Source organism: Bombina bombina, chromosome 3, assembly GCF_027579735.1.
Source record: "Bombina bombina isolate aBomBom1 chromosome 3, aBomBom1.pri, whole genome shotgun sequence".
Classification (NCBI taxonomy): Eukaryota; Metazoa; Chordata; class Amphibia; order Anura; family Bombinatoridae; genus Bombina; species Bombina bombina.
In genome coordinates this window covers 1,013,660,396-1,013,682,171 of record NC_069501.1, presented here as the reverse complement: position 1 = coordinate 1,013,682,171, position 21,776 = coordinate 1,013,660,396, and the positions used below count along the sequence as shown (strand labels likewise).

Here is a 21,776-nt window from a genome sequence, read left to right as displayed (position 1 = left end):
ATAACTAGCACTATAAACTGACAGGTACTTAAATCTTGCCATCTCAATAGTGCCCCAACATGTCAGAAACATTCATAACGAACATCTCCCTGTCGGCTGATAAAGTTTAAACATAAACCGTAGTGAACAGGGGTATCGGTAGAAAAAGGAACATGTAACCATACAGTATATTCTCTCACTAAAACAGAATAACTCAGTCTGCAGTCCCAAATCTATGCTATGACATACCTAAATATGATCACCCTGCCTGTTGGTTTCCAATTTCCAATAGAAAACAAAAGGAACAGGGATATGCAACATATTATGTAGAAACGTAAATATCTCACAAGCATCCTACACACTATTTAAGTGTTCTATAGGAAAACCCTCCCTGTTCGCTGTTAAACAAGTTAAAAGCCGCTGGGAGTCATACAGCAGACATGTTGCCTCTGATATTCAGGACTGCCTTAAAACGTAAATATCTCACAAGCATCCTACACACTATTTAAGTGCTCTATAGGAAAACCCTCCCTGTCGGCTGTTAAATAAGTTATAAGCCGCTGGGAGTCATACAGCAGACATGTTGCCTCTGATATTCAGGACTGCCTTAGAAAAAGTCATCCCCATGCCAGGGATATGTTGATATATAAAGTGCCAAAACTCTTCTGAGTACATATCCAGAAAATAAAGTTTAGCACTTACCTTAGAAGGCTGCCCGGCAGTAAGGCATCTCACCCGGCTTGTGAAGTTCTCTTCTCCCCTTCACACTGGCCTGTGGAAACAAAAAGTACTGAGCATATTCTCCCTCAGACTTTTACAAACAGGGCAGCATAACAGTTATGGGGGGGCGCAGTGAGAATAATGTCCCACAAGTTCCCATTGCTTTAAAGCCACCAAATGCTTCTCTATTTACTGAAGAGACTGATCTGGTCTAGGCTACACCCCAGAACAAAGTAGCACACTGTGGCACTACTTTAAAAATAATAAAATCTTGATTGAAGAATCTATAACTAAAACCTCACTCTGCCTCTTCCTATCACTAACACAGGCAAAGAGAATGACTGGAGTGGGAGGGAAGGGAGGAGCTATATATACAGTTCTGCTGTGGTGCTCTTTGCCTCCTCCTGCTGACCAGGAGGCGATATCCCACAAGGATGAAATCCGTGGACTCATCGTATCTTGTAAAAGAAATAATATTTTCCCAGCCTGTAAGTCACAATCTTCTCTGCCTGTCTTTGTTTTTTTTTGTGTGTTATAAAATGCTAACAATAGTCTATACTTATTTTAAACAACAAATATTACCTTTCTGATTGCAGTACTTTCTGATGGTGCTATGTATACAAATGTATTAAAAATGATATAAAACTATTTTTAGGTTGCATCTATAAGCTGTATTGTGACATCTAAATATTGCCTAAATAAGAAGTTATTTACACTTGGTTCCATCCCCTCTCCAAACTGTCACATTTTACAGATAAAAATATTTCAAAATCCAAACTATTCCGAAATACAACATTTTCTGGTCCCAACAGTTTGGATAAAGGGTTTTCTACCTATACTATTACAGCTAGTGATGTCTGACTGCTGACTAGAGGGCTCTGCATATGTACTACAGCTGGATCAGGAGCGTAGTTTAAAAAAAATTAAAAAAAAAGTGAGCTGTGTGGGGAAGGAAAAATAAAGTATCAATCAGCTCATAACAGGAAATGAGAACACAGACAAGTTCACTCCTGATTTTAACAAATTTAGCAGCAAATTGTTAAAAAAAAAAAAATGACATATACACACACACACACTGTACAGGGCCGGATTTCCTATTAGGCACAGTAGGCATGTGCTTACAGGCACACTGCAGTGAGGGGCGTCTGTCTGTATGAGAGAATGACCGACTATGCATACATCTACAATTTTTTTTTCTCAAATTAAAATACATAGGCTCAGCGCCATTACGACGGGGAGGGTCCGAGGAAGGAGTACCCTGAGGAGGACTCCAGTCAGTGGTCTGCTCTTTGACGCACGCAGCGCCATGTTTGTTTTGCAGGGTTGGGGGGGGGCGTGCCCAAGTCATGTGATGCTGTTGGTATGGCATGGGCAGGGTGTGAGAGCTTACCTCACTATGCAATAGTCAGGGAAGTTTCCCAAGGGTCAGGTAATATTAGCAGGTACGGTGTTGAGAGGGGGTTGATCTTTTAAGTTAGTGATGGTACATATCACTCATTACCTGACTTTTCAACAGTTCGATATAACTTTTACTTCTCCATCCGGTATCCTCTCGTACAAGGTGCAATCCTCACAAACATAAATTGCATGAAAACCATAACATTTCAAAAAACATGTGTCTATACAGACTAAGACATTAAGGAAAAAGAAAAAGAGAAAAGAAAGAGGAACAAGAGGAGAAATGGGGACATAGAAAGGGGAAAGGGCGGAGAAGAATAGAAGAAAGGGAAGGCTAAATAATTTGATAAAGTGGAGGGTTGATCCAGACGGGGCGGCCCACCCCAAGGCTGTAGAGTCTGTTAAGCTATCTGTGCGCGCAGGAGGGTCTGCCAGTAAAATTGTATGTTATGGTAAAAGTCAAGACCACCAGTCTTAAAGTAACTATGCAATACTTTTAATAAGTTTCTCTTATGTGCCTTAGGATCTGTTGAGATGTTAAATGTGTTTTTCAGCGCTAGTTATAATGACGGCTGAGTACCGGAATACACACACAATATATATATATATATATATATATATATATATATATATATATATATATATATATATATATATATATATATATATATATATATATATATATATATATATATATATATATACACACACACATATACACATACATATACACATACATATATATATATATACATACACACAGGTGGCCCTCGTTTTACAATGGTTCAATTTACACCGTTTCAGAATAACAACCTTTTTTTCCAGTCATGTGACTGCTATTGAAAAGCATTGAGATGCAGTGCATTTATTAAAATAGCCAGTAGGTGGTGCTGTCCGCTTGTGTTGCAGCAAAGCCAAGCAAGCTGAAATTAATCAGTTTAACCAGACCTGAGCTATCGAGCAGATTTCAAAGGAACAAGATCTTCCTGTCTATAAATCAGTCCAGATTGGAATGCATAGAAAGAACTGTTTTCAGAAAAATGCAAGTGAAGTCTGTGTTGTGTGATTTTATTAGGTTTATAATGCTGTTTAGCAAATGTTTTTGTTCATTTAACTTAGTTTAATTATATATTCTGTGTTGTGTGATTATTTTATTAGGTTTATAATGCTGTTTAGCATTTAAATTCATTTCAAAGCTTTAAAAATAATGTATTAGGTGTTATTATGACAATTTTGAGAGGGGCCTGGAACCTATCTCCCTCACTTCCCATTGACTTACATTATAAACTGGGTTTCAAATTACAACGGTTTTGATTTACAACCATTCCTTCTGGAACCTAACCCCGGCGTAAACTGAGGGCTACATATATATATATATATATATATATATATATATATATATATATATATATATATATATATATATATATATATATATATATATATATATATATATATATATATACACACACACACATATACTGTGTATATATATTAAAAATACAATTAATTATTCCCCCCCCAAATATTATACTTTTGTTTTCTGATTACAGTGTCCCTTTGTTATCCCATTTACAAACTTGTGTAGATCAAGGTTTCTTTCATTATCCCTAATCTACTCTAACTAATAGATTTGTAAGACCACCTAGCTAAAATGTAAGCCAATATTAAGCTAAAATTAGATAATATAATTTTGTTTTCAATGTTTGTTGCACAAATTATCATCAACCTAATTTATGTTAAATTATGCAATTAATGTGATTGTAAAGTTTAAAGGACCAGTAAATACAGTAGATTTGCATTATCAACAAATGCATGATAACAAGACAATGCAAGTCTGAACTTCAAATGAGTAGCAGATTTTTTTCTGACAATTTTCAAAGTTGTGCATTTCCACTCATCTTGTACCATGTGACAGCTATCAGCCAATCACAAATGCATATACGTATATTCTGTAAATTATTGCACATACTCAGTAGGAGCTGGTGACTCACAGTGTAAATATAAAAAGATTGTGCACATTGTGTTAATGGCAGTAAATTGGAAAGTTGTTTAAAATTGCATTCTCTATCTGAATCATGAAAGTTTCATTTGACTTGAGTGTCCCTTTAAGGAATTAAAGCCCAGTATCTAAAAAATACTCTTAAAAACAGGGGCACTTTAATTCATTAAACTTTACAAACATGCTTTTAAAGAACAGACTGCCGATCCTCCGCCTGCATCTCCGACTGTATTTTGCATTTTAATGACAAATCCGGCTTCCTCCAATCATTGCGTACCCCACAAGCTGGACACCAGTGGGGGCACACAATGATTGGACGAAACTGTATTCGTCATCAATTTGTAAAATACAGAAGATGATGCGGCCGGAGGATTGGCGGTCTGTTTACCGTAACAAAAAGGTATTTTTTTTTTTAAAAAGCGTTTGTAAAGTTTAATGAATTAAAGTGCCCCTGTTTTTAAGAGTATTTTTTAGATACTTAAATATATATATATAAAAAACACAACAACAAAAAACAATAAGATTGTATCCTGGCAAATCAATCCAACTTCTGTAGAAGTATAAATACTGTATCTTAAACTGATAGTTAATAGATACAACATATTTTGTGATTATTAATGTTTTTTGAGCATCTATTTAAGGGATATCCATTTCAAATGTTATATTTATGCATGACCCAGAGAAAAAATAGGTTTTAGAAAGCATTTAAAACTATAATGTTGTTAGAAAAATATATAATGCAGTCTTGGGACACAACCCTTGAAAAACCTATTGAATGTTAGCTTACTTCCCTTGCTGTGGCCAATTAGGGACAGATACAAACACATAAGAACCAATAATTGTGTAGCACGTAGGAATGTCGGGGTTCTGCATTCCAGAGAATGCACTCTAGCCTCTATGGGTGAGTGGAAAGTTCACCAGCATTAAAATTACAGGAAAATTAGGCAAAATAAACAATGAAAGTGCATTAAAAACGTTTATAGTTATGCATCATTAAAAATGTTAAGGCAAATTAAATATGGAGATTACAGTCCCTTTAAGATCCCTTTAAATCATCCACAGTATTTCTTTGTTTTTTTTAGTTTACCAACAGTCCTAAACTGCTCATCAGTTTAGGATTTTTCTCAAAGTAAACCTTCCAGTGAGTACCTGTTGCTACAAGTGAGCTGACCAAGGTGTAATTATCCTCTGCCCCAAGCAGACATGATGGAAAGATCACACTATGGAAAGGAACATTGTCTTTTGCCATGAAGTTATAAAGCTGAACCTACACAGGGAAATAGTAAAGAAACAAATAGTAATGCAGAATACATATATAAATTGTCATTCTTTAAAATAAGGAAAGTAGACAAAATGTAGCGGCTGTGATGTGCACATTTTTATGGCGAATCCTAAGCACTGAAAGAAACTGATGGATAATTTATGTAAACTTGAAGTGATAAACTACAGGAAAACAGTAAGGTTTTCATCTATTTAGTTGTTTATTTCCAAAACAATACCAGGCCTCCATATCTTTACAAAATGTTAAAATGTAAAGCAATAAATCTACGTCCTAAACGAAGATACAAAGCTGTCACATCTCTTTTACAGGCGGATAAATGGCTACTGTCAGATTTATGGTTACTTGAGTTATTTACCTGCTGAGGGTTTTTCCACCACTTCTCCCACTGATCTGTATAGTTGGCTGTAATTGAGATATAGCCAATAGGAGCATCAAACCATACATAAAACACCTGAAATAAGAGATACTAATATTACAAACCTTATCATGCACTGCAGATTATAGCTATCTGGAATAATAAATAAATAATGTAAGACTAGCTCTATAACAGTGCCTGTAATTGAAAATCAAGATCACCTTATCTTTGAAACCTTCCAGAGGTACAGGAGTACCCCACTTTAAATCTCGCGTGATGCACCGCGGTTTCAAGCCATCCCGTATCCAAGAGCGCGTTATGTAGCGTGCATTTGCTGTCCAGTCTCCAGATGTAAGCGACTGTTCTAACCACTTCTCCAGACGCTCCTCTAGCTGTAAAACAAATGGGTGATTATAGCTCAGGAAGTAATACTATGAAGATTAGAACATAAGCATGCCAACACTAAATAAATTACCAACATTTGCCTTAAAGTCATAAACAAAATGCTTGCACCTTTGGCAAGTCCAAGAAAAGATGCTGGGAAGATTTAATCACTGGCGCTTGTTTGCACACTTTGCACTGAGGTTTCTGTAGACAGATAAAGAAGAAATTGAGATTTGTTATTATTTTATTTGCTTTTTTAAAATAAAAACTCTGTATAAATGAACAATGAACATAATACCTTTAACTCAACAGCATTGATCAGTTTCCCACATTTATCACACTGGTCTCCTCTGGCTTCTTCATAGTTGCAGAAGGGGCAAATTCCTTCCACAAAGCGATCAGCCAAAAATCTCTGACATTTCTCACACCTGAGCTGTTCCACTGTGTCTGTCAGCAGAAAGTTCCTCTCCAAAAGTCGATGAAAGATGTCTTGGGCAATTCTTTAACAAACAAACCAAAAAAAAAAAAAAAAGATATTGCCGCTATAACTTCCACAATATAACAGTTAAATGTTGATACACTATTTTGTACTCTCTCTTCTTTGGTGGATTATGGAAACTTTTATGCAATAACATAGGAAGAAAATGGGTAATATGACTAGTCTTTGCTGCATACAAAATAAGTTGTTGTTGGCGGGGGGTGCAGTACTAGAAGATGGAAGAATATTCACTTGATATATTGATTTTGTTAAGGTATTTCAAATTAATTGGCTTATTGTGGCCTTAACATTCTAGGTTATATTTCATTTTTTTATACAACCCACACTTGGCTGATTCCATGTCTTGTTAGGTTTACTGCCTCCAAATAATGTGTTAGCTATAGGTGAGGACTGTTTCATCCTTTAAACACCCAAAATCTGAGGAGATGTTCACAAAGGGAAAAAACTGGCTGAGATAAATGGATTAAGTAACAAAAAACTCTGTCCATACTACTGTGACAAATTTGTCACCCTAAGCCTTTGCCAAGCTGCACTATGCATACATATACTTTGAATTAAAGGTTTGTTTCTGACAATTCTTCCCAAAGGAAGCTATATTTAATGTCTTATGAGATCTAAACAGCACTGCATATCAGTTTACAACATGCATTTCATGTTCAATTTAAAGTCCAAACTACAAAGCATGTCAACATGCTTTTAAAATAAACGTAAAATTATATACATGTATTTCTCATTACTCATCCACTGGTTAGATTTAATTAGACTTCCTATCTGTAAGGAAAACATAATTTATGCTTACCTGATAAATTCCTTTCTTCTGTTGTGTGATCAGTCCACGGGTCATCATTACTTCTGGGATATAACTCCTCCCCAACAGGAAATGCAAGAGGATTCACCCAGCAGAGCTGCATATAGCTCCTCCCCTCTACGTCACTCCCAGTCATTCGACCAAGAATCAACGAGAAAGGAGAAACCAAGGGTGAAGTGGTGACTGGAGTATAATTTAAAAGATATTTACCTGCCTTAAACAACAGGGCGGGCCGTGGACTGATCACACAACAGAAGAAAGGAATTTATCAGGTAAGCATAAATTATGTTTTCTTCTGTTATGTGTGATCAGTCCACGGGTCATCATTACTTCTGGGATACCAATACCAAAGCAAAAGTACACGGATGACGGGAGGGATAGGCAGGCTCATTATACAGAAGGAACCACTGCCTGAAGAACCTTTCTCCCAAAAATAGCCTCCGAAGAAGAAAAAGTGTCAAATTTGTAAAATTTGGAAAAAGTATGAAGCGAAGACCAAGTTGCAGCCTTGCAAATCTGTTCAACAGAGGCCTCATTCTTAAAGGCCCAAGTGGAAGCCACAGCTCTAGTAGAATGAGCTGTAATTCTTTCAGGAGGCTGCTGTCCAGCAGTCTCATAGGCTAAACGAATTATGCTACGAAGCCAGAAGGAGAGAGAGGTAGCCGAAGCCTTATGACCTCTCCTCTGACCAGAGTACACGACAAACAGGGAAGACGTTTGTCGAAAATCCTTAGTTGCCTGCAAGTAGAACTTGAGGGCACGAACTACATCCAGATTGTGTAGAAGACGTTCCTTCTTTGAAGAAGGATTCGGGCACAGGGAAGGCACCACGATCTCTTGATTGATGTTCCTGTTAGTGACTACCTTAGGTAAGAACCCAGGTTTTGTACGCAGAACTACCTTATCTGAATGAAAAATCAAATAAGGAGAATCACAATGTAAAGCTGATAACTCAGAGACTCTCCGAGCCGAAGAAATAGCCATCAAAAATAACACTTTCCAAGATAACAACTTTATATCAATGGAATGAAGGGGTTCAAACGGAACTCCTTGTAGAACGTTAAGAACAAGGTTTAGACTCCATGGCGGAGCAACAGTTTTAAACACAGGCTTGATCCTAGCTAAAGCCTGACAAAAGGCCTGGATGTCTGGATTTTCTGACAGACGCCTGTGTAACAAGATGGACAGAGCTGAGATCTGTCCCTTTAATGAGCTAGCCGATAAACCCTTTTCTAAACCTTCTTGTAGAAAGGACAATATCCTAGGAATCCTAACCTTACTCCAGGAGTAACCTTTGGATTCGCACCAGTATAGGTATTTACGCCATATCTTATGGTAAATCCTTCTGGTAACAGGCTTCCTAGCCTGTATCAGGGTATCAATAACCGACTCAGAAAAACCACGTTTTGATAAAATCAAGCGTTCAATTTCCAAGCAGTCAGCTTCAGAGAAGTTAGATTTTGATGTTTGAATGGACCCTGTATCAGAAGGTCCTGTCTTAGAGGTAGAGACCAAGGCGGACAGGATGACATGTCCACTAGATCTGCATACCAAGTCCTGCGTGGCCATGCAGGCGCTATTAGAATCACTGATGCTCTCTCCTGTTTGATTTTGGCAATCAATCGAGGAAGCAGCGGGAAGGGTGGAAACACATAAGCCATCCCGAAGATCCAAGGTGCTGTCAAAGCATCTATCAGAACCGCTCCCGGATCCCTGGATCTGGACCCGTAGCGAGGAAGTTTGGCGTTCTGGCGAGACGCCATGAGATCTATCTCTGGTTTGCCCCAACGTCGAAGTATTTGGGCAAAGACCTCCGGATGAAGTTCCCACTCCCCCGGATGAAAAGTCTGGCGACTCAAGAAATCCGCCTCCCAGTTCTCCACTCCCGGGATGTGGATTGCTGACAGGTGGCAAGAGTGAGACTCTGCCCAGCGAATTATCTTTGATACTTCCATCATTGCTAGGGAGCTTCTTGTCCCTCCTTGATGGTTGATGTAAGCTACAGTCGTGATGTTGTCCGACTGAAACCTGATGAACCCCCGAGTTTTTAACTGGGGCCAAGCCAGAAGGGCATTGAGAACTGCTCTCAATTCCAGAATGTTTATTGGCAGGAGACTTTCCTCCTGATTCCATTGTCCCTGAGCCTTCAGAGAATTCCAGACAGCGCCCCAACCTAGTAGGCTGGCGTCTGTTGTTACAATTGTCCAGTCCGGCCTGCTGAATGGCATCCCCCTGGACAGATGTGGCCGAGAAAGCCACCATAGAAGAGAGTTTCTGGTCTCTTGATCCAGATTCAGAGTAGGGGACAAGTCTGAGTAAACCCCATTCCACTGACTCAGCATGCACAATTGCAGCGGTCTGAGATGTAGGCGTGCAAAGGGTACTATGTCCATTGCTGCTACCATTAAGCCGATCACCTCCATGCATTGAGCTACTGACGGGAGTTGAATGGAATGAAGGACACGGCATGCATTTAGAAGCTTTGTTAATCTGTCTTCTGTCAGATAAATCTTCATTTCTACAGAATCTATAAGAGTCCCCAAGAATGGAACTCTTGTGAGAGGAAAGAGAGAACTCTTCTTTTCGTTCACTTTCCATCCATGCGACCTTAGAAATGCCAGAACTAACACTGTATGAGACTTGGCAGTTTGAAAGCTTGAAGCTTGTATCAGAATGTCGTCTAGGTACGGAGCTACCGAAATTCCTCGCGGTCTTAGTACCGCCAGAAGGGCACCCAGAACCTTTGTGAAGATTCTTGGAGCCGTAGCCAATCCGAATGGAAGAGCTACAAACTGGTAATGCCTGTCTAAGAAGGCAAACCTTAGATACCGGTAATGATCTTTGTGAATCGGTATGTGAAGGTAAGCATCCTTTAAATCCACTGTGGTCATGTACTGACCCTTTTGGATCATGGGTAAGATTGTCCGAATAGTTTCCATTTTGAACGATGGAACTCTTAGGAATTTGTTTAGGATCTTTAAATCCAAGATTGGCCTGAAAGTTCCCTCTTTTTTGGGAACCACAAACAGGTTTGAGTAAAACCCCTGTCCTTGTTCCGACCGCGGAACCGGATGGATCACTCCCATTAATAACAGATCTTGTACACAGCGTAGAAACGCTTCTTTCTTTATCCGGTTTGTTGATAACCTTGACAGATGAAATCTCCCTCTTGGGGGAGAGAATTTGAAGTCTAGAAGGTATCCCTGAGATATGATCTCTAGCGCCCAGGGATCCTGAACATCTCTTGCCCAAGCCTGGGCGAAGAGAGAGAGTCTGCCCCCCACTAGATCCGGTCCCGGATCGGGGGCCCTCGGTTCATGCTGTCTTTGGGGCAGCAGCAGGTTTCCTGGCCTGCTTGCCCTTGTTCCAGGACTGGTTAGGTTTCCAGCCTTGTCTGTAACGAGCAACAGCTCCTTCCTGTTTTGGTGCAGTGGAAGTTGGTGCTGCTCCTGCTTTGAAATTCCGAAAGGGACGAAAATTAGACTGTCTAGCCTTAGCTTTGGCTTTGTCTTGAGGAAGGGCGTGGCCCTTACCTCCTGTAATGTCAGCGATAATTTCTTTCAAACCGGGCCCAAATAAAGTTTGCCCCTTGAAAGGTATATTAAGTAATTTGGACTTAGAAGTTACATCAGCTGACCAGGATTTTAGCCACAGCGCCCTACGTGCCTGAATGGCGAATCCTGAGTTCTTAGCCGTAAGTTTGGTTAAATGTACTACGGCCTCCGAAATGAATGAATTAGCTAGTTTAAGGACTCTAAGCCTGTCCGTAATGTCGTCCAGCGTAGCTGAACTAAGGTTCTCTTCCAGAGACTCAATCCAAAATGCTGCCGCAGCCGTAATCGGCGCGATGCATGCAAGGGGTTGCAATATAAAACCTTGTTGAACAAACATTTTCTTAAGGTAACCCTCTAATTTTTTATCCATTGGATCTGAAAAAGCACAGCTATCCTCCACCGGGATAGTGGTACGCTTAGCTAAAGTAGAAACTGCTCCCTCCACCTTAGGGACCGTTTGCCATAAGTCCCGTGTGGTGGCGTCTATTGGAAACATCTTTCTAAATATTGGAGGGGGTGAGAACGGCACACCGGGTCTATCCCACTCCTTAGTAACAATTTCAGTTAGTCTCTTAGGTATAGGAAAAACGTCAGTACTCGCCGGTACCGCAAAGTATTTATCCAACCTACACAATTTCTCTGGTATTGCAACAGTGTTACAATCATTAAGAGCCGCTAAAACCTCCCCTAGTAATACACGGAGGTTCTCCAATTTAAATTTAAAATTTGAAATATCTGAATCCAATCTGTTTGGATCAGAACCGTCACCCACAGAATGAAGCTCTCCGTCCTCATGCTCTGCAAGCTGTGACGCAGTATCAGACATGGCCCTAGTATTATCAGCGCACTCTGTTCTCACCCCAGAGTGATCACGCTTGCCTCTTAGTTCTGGTAATTTAGCCAAAACTTCAGTCATAACAGTAGCCATATCTTGTAATGTTATCTGTAATGGCCGCCCAGATGTACTAGGCGCCACAATATCACGCACCTCCCGGGCGGGAGATGCAGGTACTGACACGTGAGGCGAGTTAGTCGGCATAACTCTCCCCTCGCTGTTTGGTGAAATTTGTTCAATTTGTACAGATTGGCTTTTATTTAAAGTAGCATCAATACAGTTAGTACATAAATTTCTATTGGGCTCCACCTTGGCATTGGAACAAATGACACAGGTATCTTCCTCTGAATCAGACATGTTTAACACACTAGCAATAAACTTGCAACTTGGTTACAATCTTATTTAACAAAAACGTACTGTGCCTCAAAGAAGCACTAAACGATTAAATGACAGTTGAAATAATGAACTGAAAAAACAGTTATAGCATCAATCCTTAAAAACAACACAACTTTTAGCAAAGGTTTGTTTCCATTAGTAAAGTAACAATAATTAAATTTGAAACATAAAAATTACAGAGCAACGTTTTTAATCACAGTCAATATATAAGTCTCACAGCTCTGCTGAGAGAATCTACCTCCCTCCAAAGAAGTTTGAAGACCCCTGAGTTCTGTTAGAGATGAACCGGATCATGCAGGAAATACAAGAGTAACTGACTGGAAATTTTTGATGCGTAGCAAAGAGCGCCAAAAACGGCCCCTCCCCCTCACACACAGCAGTGAGAGAGAAACGAAACTGTCACAATTAAAACAAGCAACTGCCAAGTGGAAAAATAATGCCCAACATTTATTCACTCAGTACCTCAGAAAATGCAAACGATTCTACATTCCAGCAAAAACGTTTAACATAATAAATACCTATTAAAAGGTTTAATGTACTTTTAACAGAGTAATTCCAGTGAAATACCATCCCCAGAATACTGAAGTGTAGAGTATACATACATGTCATTATAACGGTATGGCAGGATTTTCTCATCAATTCCATTCAGAAAATAAAAACTGCTACATACCTCAATGCAGATTCATCTGCCCGCTGTCCCCTGATCTGAAGCTTTTACCTCCCTCAGATGGCCGAGAAACAGCAATATGATCTTAACTACTCCGGTTAAAATCATAGTAAAAACTCTGGTAGATTCTTCTTCAAACTCTGCCAGAGAGGCAATAACACGCTCCGGTGCTATTGTAAAATAACAAACTTTTGATTGAAGTTATAAAAACTAAGTATAATCACCATAGTCCTCTCACACATCCTATCTAGTCGTTGGGTGCAAGAGAATGACTGGGAGTGACGTAGAGGGGAGGAGCTATATGCAGCTCTGCTGGGTGAATCCTCTTGCATTTCCTGTTGGGGAGGAGTTATATCCCAGAAGTAATGATGACCCGTGGACTGATCACACATAACAGAAGAAAATGTGTTTATACATTGTAGGGACAGAAACAAGACCAGGTGACAGCGGTATTTTGTACTTTCTGAGTGAATGGTGAGAGACTCTCTCTCTCTGGTGAGGTGGTTGTCGTGGTGAACCTCATCAAAACTTTTACTTTTTTTCCCCCAATATGGGAAAATCTAAATTTGTCAATGTATAAAATAGTTTTAAAAACAGTCAGGGTAAACTATTATGGAAGTTGGTGAACCTGCAAACAGGGCATACACTGAGTTTGAGGCCACTTACATTGTCTGCTGTTCAGTTGTGGTCCTTCCAAAATAGTCAAAAGAGATGTTGAACCACTGATATATGTCAGCGTGAACGGCATTGTACTTGTCACAGATTTGCCGTGGGGTCAAGCCTTCCTCCATTGCTTTGGTCTCAGTGGCTGTGCCATATTCATCTGTCCCACATATATACAGGATGTTCCAGTTTCTCAATCGGCAGTACCTGGGAGTCATAGAATTGTGAGAAGCTAAAGGCTATGAGGCAGCTTCTTGCTTTGGTTAACATTTGCACAATTTTAAATTCATGTAATAACCCAGATTTTTTAAATTAACAAGCCAAGGACTCAATTACTGTAATATACTTCTACATAAATGAAAATTTTATGAATTAAAAAGTATATACAAGTAATGAAACAAGTAATAAAGACGAGTATATGAATAAAAAAATTATATAATTAAGCAGAGAAACATAAAACAGATCTCAACAGCGAAATATATATATATAGTAAGTCCCCAGGAAAAGATGAGCACAATCTTACAACTTTTTCAGCTGCCAGGTGGGTCCGTGATTTGGAGTTCAATTTTGACATTTGACAAAGGTGTGACTGCACACCGAAACGTTATGTCTCTTTTAATATGATGAATTAAATGTTAATTTTTAATGAAGACCAGTGAGTGCATCTTTCTTTGATGGAACTATATATATATATATATATATATATATATATATATATATATATATATATATATATATATATATATATATATATATATATATATATATATATATATATATACATATACATACATACATATACACACACACATTATATATACAGAATATATATATATATATATATACACACACATACACACAAACACATACACACAAACACAGACACACACATACAGCTTTAATTTGCCTGGTGTAGAGGGAGAACTTGAATCATCCTTTGCACTGCCTCATTTGCTCCCTACTTAATGCTAAGTAAACAGATTTACTTACTTAAATATGATTAGTATGGATGTTTTTTATTGTATGCTTTTAACACTGGTACAAGAATAAGTTAAACTATATTGTATTCAGACACTTGGACACACAGAAGAAATAATAAAAGAAAACAAATAAATAAATACCCAATGTCATGGAAGAAACCAGGGGATTAAACCCAATCTATCAGAAGAGCTCAGAAAGTTTTTCTCACTGAGATGGGTTTCAAATATGAAACTGTGCAAATCCTGAAGATTCTTTATGTGGTTTGTCAAACACAGCAGCACCTCTGATACTGTGGGCAAATGCTCTCATGGTGTTTTTCTCTATCTAATCAAACTCCATCCCAATTTTGAAAACTCAGGTTTCACAAAAAAAATTCTAACATTTTCCTGCAGGCTTAATTTTATTTTAAAAAAAACCCTGCTGTTTGTTCTATTAAACAAATAAAAAGCAAAACAACCCCCCCACCAGCAAAGCAGACTTCTATCTATCAACTGTCCCCATATAAAACATGATCAAATTAACATTTGATCCTAATTGAAACTGTTTAACCCCTTAAGGACCACAACGTACCCTTACATCGCTGGTCCTTAAGGGTTTTTTGGCCCGTAACAGCGTGGATCTCGCCGCCGCCGGCAAGACCATTCTTCTACATCCTCCCTACCTCCTGCAGGCTTCCTGTCAAAAACACAAACCCCATTAAAAAAGTTAAAGGGACATAAAACCCCAAATTTTTATTTCAGGATTTAGTAATTTACTTCTATTATCAATTTTGCTTCGTTCTCATGTTATTCTTTGTTGAAGAGATATCTAGCTAGGCAATGTGCAGGTCTTTAGCACTACATGACAGGATATAGTGCTGCCATCTAGTGCTTTTGCTAATGTGTAACATTGTTGTAAAACTGCTGCCATATAGTGCTGCAGACATGTGCACACTTACTTTCCTGCTTTTCAACAAAGGATAACAAGAAAACAAATACATTTTAAATAATAGAAGTACATTGGAAAGTTGTTTAAAATTGTATCTTCAAACTAAATCACGAAAGAAAATTTTTGGGTTTTATGTCCCTTTAAAATATTAGAATATTTGTTTTAAAAAACTAAAATAAAATGAGTTCATTGCTAGAGACCTGCATTCAACAGTTTTGTTCACTGCCGAATGCGGAAGTCAGACGCTGCTTGCGGTATTTGGCTCTTTCTGAGCCAAATATCCTCTTGTGCTAGTGAAACACACAAAGATCTAGGATTTGCACAGATGATCTTGTGCTAGTGAAACACACAAAGATCTAGGATTTGCACAGATGATCTTGTGCTAGTGAAACACACAAAGATCTAGGATTTGCACAGATGATCTTGTGCTAGTGAAACACATAAAGATCTAGGATTTGCACAGATCTTCTTGTGCTAGTGAAACACACAAAGATCTAGGATTTGCACAGATCTTCTTGTGCTAGTGAAACACACAAAGATCTAGGATTTGCACAGATCTTCTTGTGCTAGTGAAACACACAAAGATCTAGGATTTGCACAGATCTTCTTGTGCAAGTGAAACACACAAAGATCTAGGATTTGCACAGATCTTGTGCTAGTGAAACACACAAAGATCTAGGATTTGCACAGATCTTCTCTGCTGATCTTCTTGTGCCAGTGAAACACACAAAGATCTAGGATTTGCACAGATCTTCTTGTGCTAGTGAAACACACAAAGATCTAGGATTTGCACAGATCTTGTGCAAGTGAAACACACAAAGATCTACGATTTGCACAGATCTTCCCCAACCTCACTGATCCCCCACCAAACAGCTCTCTAACCCTTCCCCTCTGCCTTAATGGGCGCCATCTTGGGTACTGGCAGACTGTCTGCCAGTACCCAGTTTTGTAAAAAATGTGGCTTTTCTTAAAAAAAATTCCCTTTTCTGTAGTGTAGCTTTCCCCCCCCACCAAGACCAACCCCCAACCCCTTCCAGATCCCTTAGATTACATTTATAATAAAAATGTATTTATTTTTTTTACTTTGAACTTTTTTTTTTCTGTAGTGTAGCGGTTCCCACCCGCTCCCGCCCGTGCACGCGCCCGCCCACCACCCCCCGTGCGCGCCCCCGTATGTCCCGCCCCCGATCCCGCCCCCCTCCACTCCACACACAGCATCGATGGCCGCCCACCCGCCTCCCACGTAAGCTCCCACCCGCCAACGATACCGGCCACCGATGTCCGGTGCAGAGAGGGCCACAGAGTGGCTCTCTCTGCATCGGATGGCCAAGGGGGGTTATTGCAGGATGCCTCCATATCGAGGCATCACTGCAATAACCGGAAAGCAGCTGGAAGCGAGCAGGATCGCTTCCAGCTGCTTTCCAGACCAAGGACGTACGCCACACGTCCTCGGTCATTAACTTTATTTTTTTTTGAGGACGTGTGGCGTACGTCCTTGGTCGTTAAGGGGTTAAGGGGGTAGATGGGGATGAGCAAAACAAAGTCATAGAGCACCTTAACAATTGTTTCTGCTTTGGGTTGGGTAAATCAAGCTCCATTTTAAAATAGTGTATCCAAATAAGGGACATCATTTATGCACGTGTTTGCACAACTGTAACATTGTTAAAAGCATTCCTGCAAAACTGCTGTGATATAGTGCTCCACACACGTGCACACTACTGAGCCTACCCACCTGATTTTTAACAAAACATACCAAGAGAACAAAGTCAATTTGCTAATATAAGATTGTTTTTTTTTTATTTATTTTTTAATTATACAGTATCTAAATCATAAAAAAGAAAAATGTTGGATTTTATTTCCCTTTAATGAACATTTGTTAACAGGATAGTAAATGTTATTAAAAAAAATGCAGCAATAAAACGTTACCAACAGTAACCCATAATAACCCTGAAAAAGTATTAAAAACATTAGATTGTAATCTTTATTTTACCTCCAAAAGTGTCCCTAAGCTGCTGGCATCCCCCTGGTGTGTAGATTTGTTTCCCATTGGTTCTGCCAATCTTATGGCAACTGATCTTTGCAGCAACACGACTAAATAAGGCACCTTATATCATACTCTTGTTTATTTTTTAAGAGATGAGATATTCCTCCCATAAAAACCATATGGAATGATAGGTGTCTAGACCATTGGTAATCGGAAAACAATACTTCTGTAATGACAATATGAATGTGACTAGCGTTCACCAATCAGAGAGGAATGGCACCACAATTTGTTTCCAGTATCTAAAAATGATTTGTTTAGCGTAGTTAATCAGAGCTTAGAGCACACTTCAGGAGGGGTTATTAAATAAGAACACTAAGGGTTCCACAGGGAACTTGGTTGAGATTACGGTCTCGATCACTTCAATTACAGATTGCCAATATAGAGGACAATACCACCACAAATGTGAACAGGTGCAGCAGTCATTGCAGCCCCTCATAGGATAGACAAGTTATAGTCTAAAAGGGGTTAAATGCCACCTGCAAAGCAGTTTGATATTCATCTCAAAAGTTCCAATCAATAAATTTGATTTGCTCATATTCTTGAAAATTAGCTGTCGGTACCTCTATGAATCCTGTCTTTGGGGCTCTACCAGGTTTAGCAACTAAGGCAATTTATATCCTTGATAATGTCCCCTTAGTAGAATAACAAAGAGATTCAAAAAGTTTGAGGGATCAGCTTATATTAATGTTGCCAGATGGTGTGTTATAAAATGCAAGAGCTGCAAGTATCTATACCAGTTCATAAGTATAGAATTTCCATTGCAGCCATTTTTTAAAAATAATGTTTACTGTCCCTTTAATGGTTACTGGAAAATGTAACTGGAATAAGTATATATGAAACAAACCTGCTACAAGGCTAGATTTCAGTTGCTGTTACTTCAATACTAAAAGATGCCATTATAAATGTATTATTGTTATTTTCAGATGCAGATTTATTATAACTCACATATTTAGGGAATGAAATTACAACAATTTTACAAGGCTTATTTGAAATTCTGTAATAAATATCCCTATTGTTTACCAATTAGGAAAAAAACAACAACAGGCAACTCAATGTTAAAATGTCCTAAAGTTACATTATTTAGTAGTGTGGGCCATTATCATTTATTTGTAGAGCACCACCAGATTCTGCAGCATATCAAGTGGAGCAGTGGAAATTTCCATCCCTGCATAATTGTTAATGCCCTTAAAGGGATACTAAACCCACATTTTTTCTTTAATGATTCAGATAGAGCATGCAATTTTTTTTTTAATCTTTTATTTTGAAACCAGCAGTGCAGAACAAACAAAAAATTTTTTTTTTTAAAAATAGTTTGCACCTTACAAGGCCATCAATCAATACAGTCATATCTATCAAGAAAAAAAAAAGATATATTATTAACATTGTTTTAAATCCCAACCTAAAAAAAAGAAGAGAAGAGAAAAGAATAGACCTTGTACTTCCGCTGTGCACTACTGGGATCCTTTTCTATTATATCCTTACCCCACCAGCTAACGACAAAACAAACAACAAAACAGAACCAACAACAACAAAAAACATAATTTATGCTTACCTGATAAATTTATTTCTCTTGTAGTGTATCCAGTCCACGGATCATCCATTACTTATGGAATATATTCTCCTTCCCAACAGGAAGCTGCAAGAGTCCACCCACAGCAAAGCTGCTATATAGCTCCTCCCCTAACTGCCATATTCAGTCATTCGACCGAAAACATGCAGAGAAAGGAAAAACCATAGGGTGCAGTGGTGACTGTAGTTCAAATGAAAAAATTACCTGCCTTAAAGTGACAGGGCGGGCCGTGGACTGGATACACTACAAGAGAAATACATTTATCAGGTAAGCATAAATTATGTTTTCTCTTGTTAAGTGTATCCAGTCCACGGATCATCCATTACTTATGGAATACCAATACCAAAGCTAAAGTACACTGATGATGGGAGGGACAATGCAGGTACTTAACCCCTTAATAACCACAGCACTTTTCCATTTTCTGTCCGTTTGGGACCAAGGCTATTTTTACATTTCTGCAGTGTTTGTGTTTAGCTGTAATTTTCCTCTTACTCATTTACTGTACCCACACATATTATATACCGTTTTTCTCGCCATTAAATGGACTTTCTAAAGATACCATTATTTTCATCATATCTTATAATTTACTATAAAAAAATTATAAAATATGAGGAAAAATTAAAAAAAATTAAACACTTTTTCTAACTTTGACCCCCAAAATCTGTTACATATCTACAACCACCAAAAAACACCTATGCTAAATAGTTTCTAAATTTTGTCCTGAGTTTAGAAATACCCAATGTTTACATCTTCTTTGCTTTTTTTGCAAGTTATAGGGCCATAAATACAAGTAGCACTTTGCTATTTCCAAACCATTTTTTTTTCAAAATTAGCGCTAGTTACATTAGAACACTGATATCTTTTAGGAATCTCTGAATATTCATTGACATGTATATATATTTTTTTTAGTAGACAACCCAAAGTATTGATCTAGGCCCATTTTGGTATATTTCATGCCACCATTTCACCGCCAAATGCGATCAAATAAAAAAAATCGTTCACTTTTTCACAAACTTTAGGTTTCTCACTGAAATTATTTACAAACAGCTTCTGCAATTATGGCACAAATGGTTGTAAATTCTTCTCTGGGATCCCCTTTGTTCATAAATAGCAGACTTATATGGCTTTGGTGTTGCTTTTTGGTAATTAGAATGCCACTGCGCACCACACGTGTATTATGCCCAGCAGTGTAGGGGTTAATTAGGGAGCATGTAGGGAGCTTTTTGGGGTAATTTTAGCTTTAGTGTAGTGTAGTAGACAACCCCAAGTATTGATCTAGGCCCATTTTGGTATATTTCATGCCACCATTTCACCGCCAAATGCGATCAAATAAAAAAAAAAGTTACATTTTTCACAATTTTAGGTTTCTCACTGAAATAATTTACAAACAGCTTGTGCAGTTATGGCACAAATGGTTGTAAATGCTTCTCTGGGATCCCCTTTGTTCAGAAATAGCAGACATATATGGCTTTGGCATTGCTTTTTGGTATTTAGAAGGCCGCTACGTGTATTATGGCTAGCAGTGAAGGGGTTAATTAGGTAGCTTGTAGGGAGCTTGCAGGGTTAATATTAGATTTAGTGTAGAGCTCAGCCTCCCACCTGAAACATCAGACCCCCTGATCCCTCCCAAACAGCTCTCTTCCCTCCCCCACCCCACAATTGTCCCCGCCATCTTAAGTACTGGCAGAAAGTCTGCCAGTACTAAAATAAAAGGTATTTGGCCCTTTAAAAAAAAAAAAAAAAGAAGAAGCATATTTACATATGCTGATGTGTACGATCCCCCCTTAGACCCCAACCTCACTGATCCCCCCTAAACAGCTCTATAACCCTCCCACTCTAACTTAATGGGCGCCATCTTGGGTACTGGCAGCTGTCTGCCAGTACCCAGTTTAGAAGAAAAAAATGTTTTTTTTTTTACATTTATTAAAACGTTTCTGTAGTGTAGCTTCCCCCCACACAAAACCAACCCCCCCACCCCTCCATGATCGCTTTTTGTGCTTTTGCACAAACAAGATTAGGTCTTATTTATTAAAACATTTTCCGTAGTGTAGCGGTTCCCACCCGCTCCCGCCCCGTGCACGCGCCCGCCACCCTCCGTGCACGCGCGCGCGCCCCCGACGATCCCGCCTCCCTTGACGTCATGCGGCACACCGATGGCCGCCCACCCGCCTCCCAAGTCGGCTCCCACCCACCAACGAAACCGGCCATCGATGTCCGGTGCAGAGAGGGCCACAGAGTGGCTCTCTCTGCATCGGATGGCCATGTGAGGTTATTGCAGGATGCCTCCATATCGAGGCATCACTGCAATAACCGGAAAGCAGCTGGAAGCGAGCAGGATCGCTTCCAGCTGCTTTCCACACCGAGGACGTGCAGGGTACGTCCTCAGGCGTTAACTGCCTTTTTTTTGAGGACGTACCCTGCACGTCCTCGTTTTTTACAGGCAGTGGTAACTTCCGTTTAACCCCTTAATGACCCCTTTCTCCCAAAAATAGCCTCCGAAGAAGCAAGGTATCAAATTTGTTAAATTTGAAAAGTATGAAGCGCAGACCAAGACTCCGTCTTGTAAATCTGTTCAACAGAAGCCACATTTAAAAAAGGCCCAAGTGAAAACCACAGCTCTAGTAGAATGAGCTGTAATCCCTTCAGGAGGCTGCTGTCCAGCAGTCTCATAAGCTAAATGAATTATGCTTTTTAACCAAAAAGACAGAGAGG

General features: G+C 39.0%; 1 protein-coding gene across 1 annotated transcript in view; it reads right to left on the bottom strand.

Moving 5' to 3' along the window:
* MARS1 (methionyl-tRNA synthetase 1) overlaps window positions 1-21,776 on the bottom strand; it is a 179,159-nt gene that overhangs the window by 46,761 nt on the left and 110,622 nt on the right. The window contains exons 9-14 of the mRNA XM_053708187.1: window positions 13,546-13,749; window positions 6,419-6,620; window positions 6,250-6,324; window positions 5,958-6,128; window positions 5,737-5,832; window positions 5,249-5,366 (exon numbers count right to left, since the gene is read on the bottom strand). Of these exons, the coding sequence (XP_053564162.1) occupies window positions 5,249-5,366; window positions 5,737-5,832; window positions 5,958-6,128; window positions 6,250-6,324; window positions 6,419-6,620; window positions 13,546-13,749 (866 nt within the window). The remainder of the gene's footprint in view (window positions 1-5,248; window positions 5,367-5,736; window positions 5,833-5,957; window positions 6,129-6,249; window positions 6,325-6,418; window positions 6,621-13,545; window positions 13,750-21,776) is intronic.